Source organism: Carcharodon carcharias, chromosome 1 (genome assembly GCF_017639515.1).
Source record: "Carcharodon carcharias isolate sCarCar2 chromosome 1, sCarCar2.pri, whole genome shotgun sequence".
Taxonomy (NCBI): Eukaryota; Metazoa; Chordata; class Chondrichthyes; order Lamniformes; family Lamnidae; genus Carcharodon; species Carcharodon carcharias.
In genome coordinates this window covers 272,733,705-272,752,474 of record NC_054467.1, presented here as the reverse complement: position 1 = coordinate 272,752,474, position 18,770 = coordinate 272,733,705, and the positions used below count along the sequence as shown (strand labels likewise).

The window sequence follows — 18,770 nt, the reverse complement described above, 5'->3', positions numbered from 1 at the left end:
CGACACATCCTGCCAATCAGATAAAGACCCATTTATGCATACTCTCTGTTTTCTGTCAGCCAGCCAATTTGCTATCCATGCTAATATGTTAATATATTAGATGGGAACACTACCACCTGGAAGTTCCCCTCCGAGTCACTGACCATCCTGACTTGGAAATATATCACTGTTCCTTCACTGTCACTGGGTCAAAATCCTGGAACTCCCTCCCTAACAGCACTGTGGGTGTACCTACATCACATGGACTACAGCGGCTCAAGAAGGCAGCTCACCCCCACCTTCTCAAGGGGCAACTAGGGATGGGTAATAAATGCTGGCCCAGCCAGCGACACCCACATGCTGTGAAAATAGAAACTAGGAGCAGGAGGAGGCCATTCGGCCCTTCAAGCCTGCTCCACCTTTCAATACGATCATGGCTGATCCTCTGTCTCATCACCATATTCCCACTTTCTCTCCATACCCCTAATATCCAAAAATTTATCAATTTTATTCTTGAATATACTCAGTGACCCGGCGTCCACAGCTTCTGTGGTAGAGAATTGCACAGGTTGCCCACCCTCTGAGTGTATAAGTGTTTCCTCATCTCAGCCCTAAATGACCTGCCCCATAGTCCATGCCAGTATATCACTCCCAATCCCATGTGCTTTAATTTTATCAACTACATCTTATGTGAGACCTTATTAAAAGCCTTCTTGAAATCCAAATACACCATATCCACTAGTTCTCACTTATCTAGTCCACTAGTTACATCCTCAAAAAACTCCAGCAGTTTAGTTAAGCATGATTTCCCTTTAATAAACCCATGCTGACTTTGTCTAATCCCGTTAATGCTTTCCAAGTGTTCTGTTACCACGTCTTTTATAATACACCTTAGCATTTTCCCCACTACTGATGTTAGGCAAACTGATCTGTAATTCTCTGTTTTTTCTCTCCTTCCTTTTTTAAATTGTCGGGTTACATTTGCCACCCTCCAATCGATAGGAACCGTTCCAGAGTCTATAACCAATATATTTACTCCAGAGTATATTTCCAATATATACATATCCAATATTTCCAGGGTGTAGGTTATCAAGCCCTGGGGATTTCTCAGCCTTTAACCCCATTAATTTCTCTAGAACCATTTTTTTTTACTAATACTGATTTTCTTCAATTCCTCCCTCTCACTAGACCCTTGGTTCCCTAACATTTTTGGGAATTTATTTGTGTCCTCTTTTGTGAAGACAGAACCAAAATAAGTGTTCAATTCTTCAGCCATTTCTACATTTCCCATTATAATTTCCCTCGTTTCTGACTGTAAGGGACCTACATTTGTCTTTGCTAATCTCTTTCTCTTCACATACTTATAGAAGCTTTTACAGTCAGTTTTTATGTTCCCTGCAAGTTTACTCTCATACTCCATTTTCCCTTTCTTCATCAATCTTTTTGTCCACTTTTGCTGAATTCTAAACAGCTCCTAATCCTCAGGCTTGCTGCTTTTTCTGTCTAATTGATATGTCTCCTGTGCGGATCTAATACTATCCCTAATTTCTTTTGTAATCCATGGTTGAGCCACCTTTCCTGTTATATTTTTGCGCCAGACAGGAATGAATAATTGTTGTAATTCATACATACATTCCTTAAATATTAGCCATTGCCTATCCACCATCAACCCTTTCAGTAAAGTTCCCCAATCCATCATTGCCAACTTGCACCTCATACCCTCGTAGTTCCCTTTATTTAGATTCAGGATCCTAGTTTCGGATTCATCTCAATAAACAATTCTATCATTTTATGGTCGCTCTTCCCCAAGGGACCCTGCACAACAAGATTGTTAATTAATCCTTTCTCACTGCACAATACCCAGTCCAGGACAGCCTGCTCTCCAGTTGGCTCCTCAATGTATTGGTCTAAAAAAAACCATCACGTACACACTCCAGGAAATCCTCCTCCACAGTATTATTGATAGTTTGGTTTGTCCAATCTAAATGTAGATTAAAGTCACCCATGATTACAGTTGTACCCTTATTGCATGTGTCTCTAATTTCCCATTTATGCCTTCCCTTACATCTCTGTAATAGTTTGGGGGCTTATAAACCAACCACCAACAATGTTTTCAGCCCTTTGGTGTTTCTTATCGCCACCAAACAGATTCCACATCATGATTTTCCTAGCCAATATCCTTCCTCACTATTGCATTGATTTCCTCCTTTGCTAACAGTGCTACCCCACCTCCTTTCCCTATTTGTCTGTCCTTCCTAAATATTGATACCCCTGGATGTTCAGTTCCCTTGGTCATCCTGCAGCTATGTCTCCATAATTGCAACTAAATCATAACCGTTTATATTTATTAGCGCTGTTAATTCATCTACCGTATTGCAAATGCTCTGTGCGTTAAGATACAATGTCTTTAGACTTGTCTTTTTAACCTTGTTAGTCATCTTAGCTTTATTTTCCACTCTGACCCCATTTGTTTCTCACCCTTGTTTTTTCTGTCTTCCACTTTTGCTTCTTACTGTTCTGCCTTTTGTTTCTATCCTTGTTTCCCTCTCCTCTGTCTCCCTGCTCAGGTTCCCATGCCCCCAACCATTCTAGTTTAAACCCTCCCTGAGGGCGTTAACAAAAACTGCCCCCACAAGGAGAGTGAATGAATGAAAAACAATTCCGAGACACATTTGGACTCCGGTGCGATTTAGAGATCCTCCCTTCACACAATGTAAACATTCCCAAATACAGGGTAATTTAGAGATCCTCACTTCAAACAAGGTAAACATTCCCAAATACAGAGTAATTTAGAGATCCTCCCTTCACACAATGTAAACATTCCCAAATACAGGGTAATTTAGAGATCCTCACTTCAAACAAGGTAAACATTCCCAAATACAGAGTAATTTAGAGATCCTCCCTTCACACAATGTAAACATTCCCAAATACTAGTTCTGTCGAAGGGTCATGAGGACTCGAAACGTCAACTCTTTTCTTCTCCGCCGATGCTGCCAGACCTGCTGAGTTTTTCCAGGTAATTCTGTTTTTGTCCCAAATACAGAGTAATTTAGAGATCCTCCCTTCACACAATGTAAACATTCCCAAATACAGAGTAATTTAGAGATCCTCCCTTCACACAATGTAAACATTCCCAAATACAGAGTCATTTAGAGAGATTCCCTTCACATCCCAAATACAGAGTAATTTAGAGATCCTCCCTTCACACAATGTAAACATTCCCAAATACAGAGTAATTTAGAGATCCTCCCTTCACACAATGTAAACATTCCCAAATACAGAGTCATTTAGAGAGATTCCCTTCACACAATGTAAACATTCCCAAATACAGAGTCATTTAGAGAGATTCCCTTCACACAATGTAAACATTCCCAAATGCAGAGTCATTTAGAGAGATTCCCTTCACACAATGTAAACATTCCCAAATGCAGAGTCATTTAGAGATCCTCCCTTCACACAATGTAAACATTCCCAAATGCAGGGTAATTTAGAGAGATTCTCTTCACACAATGTAAACATTCCCAAATACAGAGTCATTTAGAGAGATTCTCTTCTGCCACCATTAACAGGGAAACACTCCCAGGCACCAGGAGAATTTACATTTCTTTAGCCCAATGCATTTTAGAGAGACATTGAGAGCCAAGTCTGATTGAAGAGAGTGTCTTAGCCCCAGTGTTGTGACTGTGAGCTCAGGGTGCAACTCGTGTCCGCTGCTTTTGAGAGCTTTAGCTTGGTTTCCAGCTCCCCTCCCAGCCAGTAACTTGGCTATTTTCACCATAAAAGGCCAGGCTGTTGGTCTGTGCCTCACACTGACTGCTACAGGGCAATTGGAAAGGAATTTCCTGGAGCTGATAGGTCAATCTTAACACTCAGTCTCCATCCAGGCTGCTACTGGCTCATCACACATAGAGCAGTTTATAACGCTGCTCACAACTAAACTCCCAACCAACAGAGAACCACAGCAAATATCCAGACTGAAACAACCAGAGTAGAACCACAGCAAATATCCAGACTGAAACAACCAGAGTAGAACCAAAGCAAATATCAAGACTGAAACAACCAACAGAGAACCACAGCAAATAGCCAGACTGAAACAACCAACAGAGTACACAGCAATTATCCAGACTGAAACAACCAACAGAGTAGAACCATAGAACACTACAGCACAGGAAACAGGCTATTCGGCCCTTCTAGTGTGTGCCGAAATCTTATTCCGCTAGTCCCATTGACCTGCACCCAGTCCATAACCCTCCAGACCTCTCCCATCCATGTATCTATCTAATTTATTCTTAAAACTTAAGAGTGAGCCCGCATTTACCACGTCAGATGGTAGCTCATTCCACACTCTCACCACTGTCTGAGTGAAGAAGTTCCCCCTAATGTTCCCCCTAAACCTTTCCCCTTTCACCCTAAAGCCATGTCCTTTCATGTTTATCTCTCCTAATCTAAGTGGAAAGAGCCTACTCGCATTTACTCTGTCTATACCCCTCATAATTTTGCAAACTTCTATCAAATCTCCCCTCATTCTTCTACACTCCAAGGAATAAAATCCTAACCTGTTTAATCTTTCCCTGTAATTCAACTCCTTAAGACCCGGCAACATCCTAGTAAATCTTCTCTGCACTCTCTCAATCTTACTGATATCCTTCCTGTAGTTAGGTGACCAGAACTGCACACAATACTCCAAAGTTGGCCTCACCAATGTCTTATACAACCTCACCATAACATCCCAACTCCTATACTCAATACTTTGATTTATGAAGGCCAGTATGCCAAAAGCTTTCTTTACAACCTTGTCTACATGTGACGCCACTTTCAGGGAACTATGTATCTGAACTCCCAGATCCCTTTGTTCCTCCGCACTCCTCAGTGCCCTACCATTTACTGTGTACGTCCTACCTTGGTTTGACCTTCCAAAATGTAACACCTCACACTTTTCTGCATTAAATTCCATCTGCCATTTTCTGGCCCATTTTTCCAGTTGGTCCAGATCTCTCTGCAAGCTTTGAAAGCCTTCCTCGCTGTCCATAACGCCTCCAATCTTAGTGTCATCAGCAAACTTGCTGATCCATTTCACCACATTATCATCCAAATCATTGATATAGACAACAAACAACAATGGTCCCAGCACAGATCCCTGAGGCACACCACGAGTCACAGACCTCCAGTCTGAGAAGCAATCATCCACTACCACTCTCTGTCTTCTCCCACACAGCCAATTTCAAATCCAGTTGACTAGGGATGGGCAATAGATGCTGGCCCAGCCAGCGAAGTCCACATCCTCTGAGCGAATATGAAAAAAGTGAGTGGGCAGGGATCTGGCAAATGGAGTTTAAAAACAAAAAACTGCAGATGCTGGAAATCCAAAACAAAAACAGAATTACCTGGAAAAACTCAGCAGGTCTGGCAGCATCGGCGGAGAAGAAAAGAGTTGACGTTTCGAGTCTTCGTGACCCTTCCACAGAACTGTTCTGTTCTTGTAATTCTGTTGAAGGGTCATGAGGACTCGAAACATCAACTCTTCTTCTCCGCCGATGCTGCCAAATGGAGTTTAATGTGAGCAAATGTGACATTGTCCATTTTGGTAGGAAGAATAAAAGAAAAACATATTATCTAAATGGTGAGAGATCACAGAGCTCTGAGATTCAGAGGGATCTGGGTGTCCTAGTGCATGAATCACAAAAGGTTAGTTTGCAGGTACAGCAGGTAATTAGGAAAGTGAATAGAATATTATAATTTATTGTGAGGGGAATTGAATATAAAAGTAGGGAGGTTATGCTTCAGTTGTACAGGACATTGGTGAGACCACATCTGGAGTATTGTGTACAGTACTGGTCTCATTATTTAAGGAAGGATGTAAATGTGTTAGCAGTTTAGAGAAGGTTTCCCAGACTAATACCTGGAATGGGTGGTTGTTTTATGAGGAAAGGTTGGACAGACTGGGCTTGTATCCACTGGAGTTTAGAAGAGTAAGAGGCGATTTGACTGAAACGTGTAAGATCCTGAGGGGACTGGACAGGGTGGGTGTGGAGAGAATGTTTCCTCTTGTGGGAGAATCTAGAACTAGGGGTCACTGGTTAAAAATAACTGGGTCGCTCATTTAAAACAGAGATGAGGAGAAATATTTTCTCTCAGAGGGTGGTGAGTCTTTGGAACTCTCTTCCTGTAAAGGTGGTGGAAGCAGAGCCTGAATATTTTTAAGGCAGAGGTGGATAGATTCTTGATTAACAAGCAGGTGATGGGTTATCGGGGGTGATGGGTTATCGGGGGGGTGATGGGTTATCGGGGTGATGGGTTATCGGGGGGGTGATGGGTTATCGGGGGTGATGGGTTATCGGGGGTGATGGGTTATCGGGGGGGTGATGGGTTATCGGGGGGGTGATGGGTTATCGGGGGTGATGGGTTATCGGGGGTGATGGGTTATCGGCAGGGGGGGTGATGGGTTATGGGGGGTGATGGGTTATTGGGGGTGATGGGTTATCGGGGGGGTGATGGGTTATCGGGGCGTGATGGGTTATCGGGGGGGTGATGGGTTATCGGGGGGGTGATGGGTTATCGGGGGGGTGATGGGTTATCGGGGGTGATGGGTTATCGGGGGGGTGATGGTTATCGGGGGGGGTGATGGGTTATCGGGGCGTGATGGGTTATCGGGGGGGTGATGGGTTATCGGGGGGGGTGATGGGATATCGGGGGTGATGGGTTATCGGGGGGGGGGGTGATGGGATATCGGGGGTGATGGGTTATCGGCGGGGGGGGTGATGGGTTATTGGGGGTGTTGGGTTATCGGGGGGGTGATGGGTTATCGGGGGGGTGATGGGTTATCGGGGGTGATGGGTTATCGGGGGCTGATGGGTTATCGGGGGCTGATGGGTTATCGGGGGCTGATGGGTTATTGGGGGTGATGGGTTATCGGGGGGGGTGATGGCTTATCGGGGGGGTGATGGGTTATCAGGGGGGTGATGGGTTATCGGGGGTGATGGGTTATCGGGGGCTGATGGGTTATTGGGGCTGATGGGTTATTGGGGGTGATGGGTTATCGGGGGGGGGGTGATGGCTTATCGGGGGGGGGTTGATGGGTTATCGGGGGTGATGGGTTATTGGGGGTGATGGGTTATCGGGGGGGGTGATGGGTTATCGGGGGGGTGATGGGTTATCGGGGGGTTGATGGGTTATCGGGGGTGATGGGCTATCGGGGGGGGTGATGTGTTATCGGGGGGTTGATGGGTTATCGGGGGGTTGATGGGTTATCGGGGGTGATGGGTTATTGGGGGTGGGCGGGAATGTGGGGTTGAGGTTACATTCAGATCAGCCATGATCTTATTGAATGGTGGAGCAGGCTCGAGGGGCTGAGTGGGTGAGTCCTGCTCCTACTTGGTATGTTTGTTTGTTCGTACTGTCTACCTGTACTTCCATTTGAAAAAAGGGCTTTTAAACACAATGTAAAGGTCTGAAAACAGAAATATAACTTTGACCTGGTTTTCTCTTATACCCTCTGTGACTGCCTTAATTTACAGCTTGAGCAGTTTAAAGAGCAGGAGTCACTTACTGAGAAACACTCGCCTTATCTCACTTCCTTTATAAAGCTCATCACTGAATTATCGTTCCTCCTAGCAGCCTGTAATATTGAAACCATGAAGCAGTCAGCACTGACAGTGATAATACAGCCTGGGCCTAACTGTTAGAAATAATCACCAAGGGAGCTGTAGGCTCAGCTCCAGCTGCAGGGAAAGTAAGGGCTCTCAGTGTTCAACATCCTGCAGCTGTGTCTCCACACTGCTCAGCTCAGGGGAGTCGGCTTGACCAACAACCACTCCATCAGTTTTAACATTGATGTACACTTGAAAACGTGGATTTTTTTCTATTAAAATAGAGGTTATGGGCTGATGTGTTAAAATGTTTAAAACAGTGCATGGATGAGAGAGGTGGTTGAAGCTGATAGTTGTCACTAACTGGGGATGTGGTACAAGAGGCCCAAGATACCCAGATACAAGATGAGGTGGGAGAGATTTAGAACAGGAGGGAGACCCTCCTTCACAGAGAATTAAGAGGCTCTGGGATTCACTTCCTGAGTTAATGGTTGGGAAAGAAACCACTGGAAAGAGAGATGAACAGAGTGGGGAAGTCTGATTCGGATTTTAGACTGCGGCACAGACTGGAATGAACTGCCTGGCTTTTGTATGGTATTTTATTCCTGAATATCTTGTTTTCTGCTGCAGGCTGAAGAGGAAAGGAGAATGGATGCTGTCTGTGTGGGTAAAGTCACTTTGCCTTGTCCAGCAGGTCAAGGACAGGTTCACCGTATTGTTCTGCTCCATGACCAGCTCCATGAGCTACACAGCCGCCTCATCTCCTAGACTTCTCTCAACAAGGGCCCCTCACTAAAGAGCCATGCACAGGTGTAAGGGGTGAATGGCCTTTGTGCAGTGGGGGATTCTGATTCAGTGTCAACTGTTGCTGTTCAATTCAAATGTCTGTGGTTTCCTGGTTAACTTCATTCTGAACATCAGTCATTTCCTGTTCTAATGCAACGACTGCAGTTAACAGCACAGAGCCTACACACTAAAGAATGATTCATAACATCGGCCTCTTACTGACAGAAGCAGCCAGATTTACAATTGGAAATCGGGACACAGCAGACTTACTAATGAAAATAAAAATAAAAATACCTGGATAAAACTCAGCAGGTCTGACAGCATCTGTGGACGGGAACAGTAGATGTGGTCAGACCTGCTGAGATTTTCCAGGTATTTTTATTTCTCTTTTTGTTTTGGATTTCCAGCAGCCGCAGTTTTTTGCTCTTAGACTTACTAATGAGCTATTGGCAGCTGGGGAATGTGTACAATGTGCCAGAGATACAACAAAAATAACAGACAGCCAAACGCAGGAAGTCAGCTGATTTCATGTAAGTGACAAAGACGACAGTGCGGTGGAAAGTAATATCCTCAGCGACTGGCAGGGTTTAGGGACTGGCAGGGTTTAGGGACTGGCAGGGTTTAGGGGTTGGCAGGGTTTAGGGGCTGGCAGGGTTTAGGGACTGGCAGGGTTTAGGGACTGGCAGGGTTTAGGGACTGGCAGGGTTTAGGGACTGGCAGGGTTTAGGGGTTGGCAGGGTTTAGGGGTTGGCAGGGTTTAGGGGTTGGCAGGGTTTAGGGACTGGCAGGGTTTAGGGACTGGCAGGGTTTAGGGGTTGGCAGGGTTTAGGGGTTGGCAGGGTTTAGGGGTTGGCAGGGTTTAGGGGCTGGCAGGGTTTAGGGGCTGGCAGGGTTTAGGGGCTGGCAGGGTTTAGGGACTGGCAGGGTTTAGGGACTGGCAGGGTTTGGGGTTGGCAGGGTTTAGGGACTGGCAGGGTTTAGGGGTGGCAGGGTTTAGGGACTGGCAGGGTTTAGGGACTGGCAGGGTTTAGGGACTGGCAGGGTTTAGGGGTTGGCAGGGTTTAGGGGTTGGCAGGGTTTAGGGGTTGGCAGGGTTTAGGGGTTGGCAGGGTTTAGGGACGGCAGGGTTTAGGGGTCGGCAGGGTTTAGGGGTCGGCAGGGTTTAGGGGTCGGCAGGGTTTAGGGGCTGGCAGGTTTAGGGAGCTGGCAGGGTTTAGGGACTGGCAGGGTTTAGGGACTGGCAGGGTTTAGGGTTGGCAGGGTTTAGGGACTGGCAGGGTTTAGGGACTGGCAGGGTTTAGGGACTGGCAGGGTTTAGGGACTGGCAGGGTTTAGGGGTTGGCAGGGTTTAGGGGACTGGCAGGGTTTAGGGGTTGGCAGGGTTTAGGGGTTGGCAGGGTTTAGGGACTGGCAGGGTTTAGGGGTTGGCAGGGTTTAGGGTTGGCAGGGTTTAGGGATGGCAGGGTTTAGGGGACTGGCAGGGTTTAGGGGCTGGCAGGGTTTAGGGACTGGCAGGTTTAGGGACTGGCAGGGTTTAGGGGTTGGCAGGGTTTAGGGGTTGGCAGGGTTTAGTGACTGGCAGGGTTTAGGGACTGGCAGGGTTTAGGGGATGGCAGGGTTTAGGGACTGGCAGGGTTTAGGGACTGGCAGGGTTTAGGGGCTGGCAGGGTTTAGGGGCTGGCAGGGTTTAGGGACTGGCAGGGTTTAGGGGTTGGCAGGGTTTAGGGACTGGCAGGGTTTAGGGACTGGCAGGGTTTAGGGACTGGCAGGGTTTAGGGTTGGCAGGGTTTAGGGGTTGGCAGGGTTTAGGGTTGGCAGGGTTTAGGGGTTGGCAGGGTTTAGGGGTTGGCAGGGTTTAGGGACTGGCAGGGTTTAGGGGTTGGCAGGGTTTAGGGGACTGGCAGGGTTTAGGGGTTGGCAGGGTTTAGGGGTTGGCAGGGTTTAGGGGTTGGCAGGGTTTAGGGGACTGGCAGGGTTTAGGGACTGGCAGGGTTTAGGGGTTGGCAGGGTTTAGGGGTTGGCAGGGTTTAGGGGTTGCAGGGTTTAGGGACTGGCAGGGTTTAGGGGTTGCCAGGGTTTAGGGGTTGCCAGGGTTTAGGGACTGGCAGGGTTTAGGGGCTGGCAGGGTTTAGGGACTGGCAGGGTTTAGGGACTGGCAGGGTTTAGGGACTGGCAGGGTTTAGGGACTGGCAGGGTTTAGGGGTTGGCAGGGTTTAGGGACTGGCAGGGTTTAGGGACTGGCAGGGTTTAGGGGTTGGCAGGGTTTAGGGGTTGGCAGGGTTTAGGGGTTGGCAGGGTTTAGGGTTGGCAGGGTTTAGGGACTGGCAGGGTTTAGGGGTTGGCAGGGTTTAGGGACTGGCAGGGTTTAGGGACTGGCAGGGTTTAGGGACTGCAGGGTTTAGGGGTTGGCAGGGTTTAGGGGTTGGCAGGGTTTAGGGACTGGCAGGTTTAGGGACTGGCAGGGTTTAGGGTTGGCAGGGTTTAGGGACTGGCAGGGTTTAGGGACTGGCAGGGTTTAGGGGTTGGCAGGGTTTAGGGGTTGGCAGGGTTTAGGGACTGGCAGGGTTTAGGGACTGGCAGGGTTTAGGGACTGGCAGGGTTTAGGGTTGGCAGGGTTTAGGGGTTGGCAGGGTTTAGGGGTTGGCAGGGTTTAGGGGACTGGCAGGGTTTAGGGGACTGGCAGGGTTTAGGGGTTGGCAGGGTTTAGGGGTTGGCAGGGTTTAGGGGCTGGCAGGGTTTAGGGGCTGGCAGGGTTTAGGGACTGGCAGGGTTTAGGGACTGGCAGGGTTTAGGGACTGGCAGGGTTTAGGGGTTGGCAGGGTTTAGGGTTGGCAGGGTTTAGGGGTTGGCAGGGTTTAGGGACTGGCAGGGTTTAGGGGCTGGCAGGGTTTAGGGGCTGGCAGGGTTTAGGGACTGGCAGGGTTTAGGGGTTGGCAGGGTTTAGGGGCTGGCAGGGTTTAGGGGCTGGCAGGGTTAGGGGTTGGCAGGGTTTAGGGGTGGCAGGGTTTAGGGACTGGCAGGGTTTAGGGGTTGGCAGGGTTTAGGACTGGCAGGGTTTAGGGGTTGGCAGGGTTTAGGGACTGGCAAGGGTTTAGGGGCTGGCAGGGTTTAGGGGTTGGCAGGGTTAGGGGTTGGCAGGGTTTAGGGGTGGCAAGGTTTAGGGGGTTGGCAGGGTTTAGGGGTTGGCAGGGTTTAGGGGTTGGCCAATGTTTAGGGACTGCAGGGTTTAGGGACTGGCAGGTTTAGGGACTGGCAGGGTTTAGGGGACTGGCCAGGGTTTAGGGACTGGCAGGGTTTAGGGGTTGGCAAGGGTTTAGGGGTTGGCAGGGTTTAGGGGTTGGCAGGTTTAGGGACTGGCAGGGTTTAGGGACTGGCAGGGTTTAGGGACTGGCAAGGTTTAGAGGGGTTGCAGGGTTTAGGGGACTGGCAGGGGTTTAGGGACTGGCAGGGTTTAGGGGTTGGCAGGGTTTAGGGTTTGGCAGGGTTTAGGACTGGCAGGGTTTAGGGGACTGGCAGGGTTGAGGGTTGGCAGGGTTTAGGGGCTGGCAGGGTTTAGGGGCTGGCAGGGTTTAGGGGTTGGCAGGGTTAGGGGTTGGCAGGGTTTAGGGACTGGCAGGGTTTAGGGACTGGCAGGGTTAGGGGTTGGCAGGGTTTAGGGGTTGGCAGGGTTTAGGGACTGGCAGGGTTTAGGGTTGGCAGGGTTAGGGGTTTGGCAGGGTTTAGGACTGAGTTAGACTCTTTTCTGATCGACAAGGGAGTCGAGGGTTATGGGGGGCAGACTGGAAAGTGGAGTTGAGACCACAAACCAGATCAGCCATGATCTTACTGAATGGTGGAACAGACTCGAGGGCCGAATGGGAAGCAGTGGTGTAGTGGGATTGTCACTGGGCTGGTAATGCAGAGACCCAGGGTAATTGTCTGGGGATGAGGTTCGAATCGGCAGATGGTGGAATTTGAATTCAGTAAAAATCTGGAAGTAAAAGTCTGATGGTGACCATGAACCATTGTCGATTGTTGTAAAAACCTATCTGGTTCATTAATGCCCTTCAAGGAAGGAAATCTGCATCCTTACCTGGTCTGACCTACAGTGACTCCAGACCCACAGCAAATGTGGCTGACTCTTAAATGGCAGAGCCAGACACTCAGCTGTAACAAACCGCTACAGTCCCAAAAAAAGGAATGAAACCAGACAGACCACCCAGAATTGACCGAGGCACCAGAAACAACAACGGCAATCTCAGCCCTGTCAGCCCTGCAAAGTCCCCCCTTACGAACATCCGTGCTGGAGCCAAAATTGGGAGAGCAACAGCCTGACACAGTCATCCTCATGGAATCATACCTTATAGATAATGTCCCAGACACCACCATCACCATCCCTGGGTATGTCCTGTCCCACCGGCAGGACAGACCCAGCAGAGGTGGGGGCACAGTGGTATACAGTCAGGAGGGAGTTTCCCTGGGAGTCCTCAACATCGACTCCGGACCCCGTGAAGTCTCATGGCACCAGGTCAAACATGGGCAAGGAAACCTCCTGCTGACTGCCATGTACCGCCCTCCCTCAGCTGATGAATCAGTGCCCCTCCATGTTGAACACCACTTGGAGGAAGCACTGAGGGTGGCAAGGGTGCAGAATGTACTCTGGGTGGGGGACTTCAACATCCATCACCAAGAGTGACTCGGTAGCACCACTACTGACAGAGCTGGCTGAGTCCTAAATGACAGCTGATAGGCTGGGTCTGCGGCAGGTGGTGAGGGAACCAACAAGAGGGAAAAACATACTTGACCCCATCCTCACCAACCTGCCTGCTGCAGATGCATCTGCCCATGACAGTATTGGTAGGAGTGACCACCGCACAGTCATTGTGGAGACAAAGTCCCACCTTCACATTGAGGATACCCTCCATCGTGTTGTGTGGTAGCACCACCGTGCTAAATGGGATAGATTTCAAACAGATCTAGCAACTCAAGACTGGGTATCCATGAGGTGCTGTGGACCATCAGCAGCAGCAGAATTGTACTCGAACACAATCTGTAACCTCATGGCCCTGCATATCCCCCACTCTACCATTACCATCAAGCCAGGGGATCAACCCTGGTTCAATGATGAGTGCAGGAGGGCATGTCAGGAGCAGCACCAGGCATACCTAAAAATCAGGTGTCAACCTGGTGAAGCTATAACACAGGACTACTTGCCAAAGAGCATAAGCAGCGAGTGATAGACAGAGCCTAGTGATCCCACAACCAACGGATCAGATCTAAGCTCTGCAGTCCTGCCACATCGAGCCGTAAATGGTGGTGGACAATTAAACAACTCACTGGAGGAGGAGGCTCCACAAATATCCCCATCCTCAATGATGGAGGAGCCCAGCACATCAGTGCAAAAGATAAGGCTGAAGCATTCACAACAATCTTCAGCCAGAAGTGCTGAGTGGATGATCCATCTCGGCCTCCTCCAGAGGTCCCCAGCATCACACATACCAGTCTTCAGCCAATTCGATTCACTCCACGTGATATCAAGAAACAGCTGAAGGCACTGGATACTGCAAACGCCATGGGCCCTGACAATATTCCGGCAATAGTGCTGAAGACTTGTGCTCCAGAACTTGCCGCGCCCCTAGCCAAACTGTTCCAGTACAGCTACAACACTGGCATCTACCCGGCTATGTGGAAAATTACCCAGGTACGTCCTGTACACAAAAAGCAGGACAAATCCAACCCGGCCAATTATTGCCCCATCAGTCTACTCTCCATCATCAGTAAAGTAATGGAAGGGGTCATCAACTGTGCTATCAAGCAGCACTTGCTTAGCAATAACCTGCTCACTGATGCCCAGTTTGGATTCTGCCAAGGCCACTCAGCTCCTGACCTCATTACAGCCTTGGTTCAAACATGGACAAAAGAGCTGAACTCCTGAGGTGAGGTGAGAGTGACTGCCCTTCACATCAAGGCAGCATTTGACTGAGTGTGGCATCAAGGAGCCCGAGTAAAACTGGAGTCAATGGGAATCAGGGGGAAATCTCTCCACTGGTTGGAGTCATACCCAGCACAAAGGAAGATGGTTGTGGTTGTTGGAGGTCAGTCATCTCAGCTCCAGGACATCACTGCAGGAGTTCCTCAGGGCAGTGTCCTCGGCCCAACCATCTTCAGCTGCTTCATCAATGACCTTCCTTCCATCGTAAGGTCAGAAGTGGGGATGTTCGCTGATGATTACACAATGTTCAGCACCATTCACGACTCCTCAGATACTGAATCAGTCCATGTCCAAATGCAGCAAGATCTGGACAATATCCAGACTTGGGCTGACAAGTGGCAAGTAACATTCACACACCACAAGTGTCAGGCAATGACCATCTCCAACAAGAGAGAATCCAACCATCGCCCCTTGACAATGGCATCACCATCACTGAATCCCCACTATCAACATCCTGGTGGTTACCATTGACCAGCAACTGAACTGGACCAGCCATATAAATACTGTGGCTACAAGAGCAGGTCAGAGGCTGGGAATCCTGGTGAGTAATTCACCCCCTGACTCCCCAAAGCCTGTCCACCATCTACAAGACACAAGTCAGGAGTGTGATGGAATACTCCCCACTTGCCTGGACGAGTGCAGCTCCCACAACACTCAAGAAGCTGGACACTGTCCGGGACAAAGCAGTCGCTTGATTGGCACCACATCCACAAACATTCACTCCCTCCACCACCGACACACAGTAGCAGCAGTGTGTGTACCATCTACAAGATACACTGCAGGAATTCACCAAGGCTCCTTCGACAGCACCTTCCAAACCCACGACCACTACCATCTAGAAGGACAAGGGCAGCAGATAGATGGGAACATCACCACCTGGAAGTTCCCCTCCAAGTCACTCACCATCCTGACTTGGAAATATATCGCCGTTCCTTCACTGTCGCTGGGTCAGGATTGGGATGATATGGCGTAAGAAGCCAAGATTGAGGCCGGAGGGTAAAACATTCTTCTTCCCGCCCACCACTGCACTTAGTCCAAATCCGGGATGATTCCGGCATTGTGTTTCTGTGATTCCAATCACACAGGGCGAGGCACAGCAGGACCGATAGCTCAATACTCACTCATTGCGTTGAACGTCCAGAAGAAGTTCTCTGTCTCTGACAGACACGCTCACTGTCCCCTGATCAGGGTAGGAAACCTGGCAACCATAGAGAGATTTCACTCCAAACACGGCAAAGGAACAGGAGCTCACCCAGGACACTGACCTCCGATGGACCCCAGGCAGAGGCAGACAGAACTCAAGTGAGACCACAGACAGAACCAGTGAGACCACAGACAGAACTCAGTGAGACCACAGACAGAACTCAGTGAGACCACAGACAAGAACTCAGTGAGACCACAGACAGAACTCAGTGAGACCACAGACAGAACTCAGTGAGACCACAGACAGAACTCAGTGAGACCACAGACAGAACCCAGTGAGACGGCCAGATAGAACCCAGTGAGATCCCAGACAGAAACCAGAGACCCCAGACAGAACTCAGTGAGCCTCCAGACAGACCCCAGTGAGCCTCCAGACAGACCCCATGAGCCGCCAGACAGGACCCCAGTGAGATCCCAGACAGAACCTAGTGAGACTGCAGAAGGAACAGTTATTGTCCAGACAGAACCCAGTGAGACTTCAGACAGAACCCAGTGAGACTTCAGACAGAACCCAGTGAGACTTCAGACAGAACCCAGTGAGACTTCAGACAGAACCCAGTGAGACTTCAGACAGAACCCAGTGAGACTTCAGACAGAACCCAGTGAGACTTCAGACAGAACCCAGTGAGACTTCAGACAGAACCCAGTGAGACTTCAGACAGAACCCAGTGAGACTTCAGACAGAACCCAGTGAGACTTCAGACAGAACCCAGTGAGACTTCAGACAGATCCCAGTGAGACTTCAGACAGAACCCAGTGAGACTTCAGACAGAACCCAGTGAGACTCCAGACAGAACCCAGTGAGACCACAGACAGAACTCAGTGAGACTGCAGAAGGAAGTTATTGTCCAGACAGAATTCAGTGAGACTACAGACAGAACCCAGTGAGATTACAGACAGAACCCAGTGAGATTACAGACAGAACCCAGTGAGATTACAGACAGAACCCAGTGAGACTCCAGACAGAACCCAGTGAGACTCCAGACAGAACCCAGTGAGACTCCAGACAGAACCCAGTGAGACTCCAGACAGAACCCAGTGAGACTCCAGACAGAACCCAGTGAGACTCCAGACAGAACCCAGTGAGACCGCAGACGGAACCCAGTGAAACCGCAGACGGAACCCAGTGAGACTCCAGACGGAACCCAGTGAGACTCCAGACGGAACCCAGTGAGACTCCAGACGGAACCCAGTGAGACTCCAGACGGAACCCAGTGAGACTCCAGACGGAACACAGTGAGACTCCAGACGGAACACAGTGAGACTCCAGACGGAACCCAGTGAGACTCCAGACGGAACCCAGTGAGACTCCAGACGGAACCCAGTGAGACTCAGACGGAACCCAGTGAGACTCCAGACGGAACCCAGTGAGACTCCAGACGGAACCCAGTGAGACTCCAGACGGAACCCAGTGAAACTCCAGACGGAACCCAGTGAAACTCCAGACGGAACCCAGTGAAACTCCAGACGGAACCCAGTGAAACTCCAGACGGAACCCAGTGAAACTCCAGACGGAACCCAGTGAGACTCCAGACGGAACCCAGTGAGACTCCAGACGGAACCCAGTGAGACTCCAGACGGAACCCAGTGAGACTCCAGACGGAACCCAGTGAGACTCCAGACAGAACCCAGTGAGACTCCAGACAGAACCCAGTGAGACTCCAGACAGAACCCAGTGAGACTCCAGACAGAACCCAGTGAGATCCAGACAGAACCCAGTGAGACTCCAGACAGAACCCAGTGAGACTCCAGACAGAACCCAGTGAGACTCCAGACAGAAACCAGTGGAGACCTCCAGACAGAAACCAGTGAGACTCCAGGCGGACCCCAGACAGTACCAGTGAGACTCCAGACAGAACAAAGTGAGATTTCAGACAAACCCTAGATAGAACCCAGTGGGACTCCAGACAGCACACAGTGCACTCCAGACAGAATCCAGTGAGACCCAGACAGAAACCAGTGAGACCCAGACAGAAACCAGTGAGACCCCAGACAGAAACCAGTGAGACCCAGACAGAAACCAGTGAGACCCCAGACAGTACCTAGTGAGAACCCAGACAGAACCTAGTGAGAACCCAGACAGAACCCAGTGAGAACCCAGACAGACCCTGGACAGAACCAGACAAAAACAAGACACAGCCTAGACATATCCCAGGCATTGTAGACAGAATTCAATCGGAAACCCAAGACCCCTAAAGAGATGCCAGAGCGAACCCAGTCAGGCCCCAGACAGAATCCAGACAGGCCCCAGACAGAAACCAGACAGACCCCAGACAGAATCCAGACAGACCACAGACAGAATCCAGACAGGCCCCAGACAGAATCCAGACAGGCCCCAGACAGAATCTAGACAGACCACAGACAGAAACCAGACAGGCCCCAGACAGAATCCAGACAGGCCCCAGACAGAATCCAGACAGGCCCCAGACAGAATCTAGACAGGCCACAGACAGAATCCAGACAGGCCCCAGACAGAATCCAGACAGGCCCCAGACAGAATCCAGACAGGCCCCAGACAGAATCCAGACAGGCCCCAGACAGAGCCCAGACAGAGCCCAGACAGAGCCCAGACAGAGCCCAGACAGAAACCAGACAGAAACCAGACAGAAACCAGACAGAAAGCAAACCACCCCCATCAGTGACACCTTTGTTGTGACCAACTCGATTACTGACACCGACTGTACCCGGTCTAGGTGGAACTGAGCATATCACATGTTGCCCCGCCCACACTGGGCCCTGGCACACCGCCCACACTGGGTCCTGGCCCCGCCCACACTGGGGCCTGGCCCGCCACACTGGGCCCTGGCCCCGCCCACACTGGGCCCTGGCCGCCCACACTGGGCCCTGGCCCCGCCCACACTGGGCCACAGGCCCCGCCCACACTGGGCCCTGGCCACACCCGCACTGACCTGAGTTCCTGTGATGATCTCCAGCAGCCTCGGGCCATCCCCTAACCAATGTGGAACAAAACGCTGTCCCTGAGGGAGCTCTGCAGACACAGGAGAGGAAATGGTGTGAGCCCGGTACAAACAGCTCACTCACACTGACTAAAGACAGAGAGCAGCCAAACCCAGTGCACACAGCACAACACACACTGGGGGCTATCCAGCTGCACAGATACCTCTCACTGGCCCAGTGATCCAGCTGCACAGATACCTCACTGGCCCAGTGATCCAGCTGCACAGATACTCACTGGCCCAGTGATCCAGCTGCACAGATTACTCTCACTGGCCAGTGATCCAGCT

At 50.0% G+C, this 18,770-nt stretch overlaps 1 protein-coding gene across 1 annotated transcript in view; it reads right to left on the bottom strand.

Moving 5' to 3' along the window:
* Positions 1 to 18,507, bottom strand: part of LOC121276112 (disintegrin and metalloproteinase domain-containing protein 33-like) — a 120,116-nt gene extending 101,609 nt beyond the window's left edge. Inside the window, exon 1 of the mRNA XM_041184087.1 lies at positions 18,435 to 18,507. Coding sequence (XP_041040021.1) covers positions 18,435 to 18,472 — 38 coding nt within the window. The 5' untranslated portion in view covers positions 18,473 to 18,507. The remainder of the gene's footprint in view (positions 1 to 18,434) is intronic.
* Between the last annotated feature and the right edge of the window lie 263 nt (positions 18,508 to 18,770).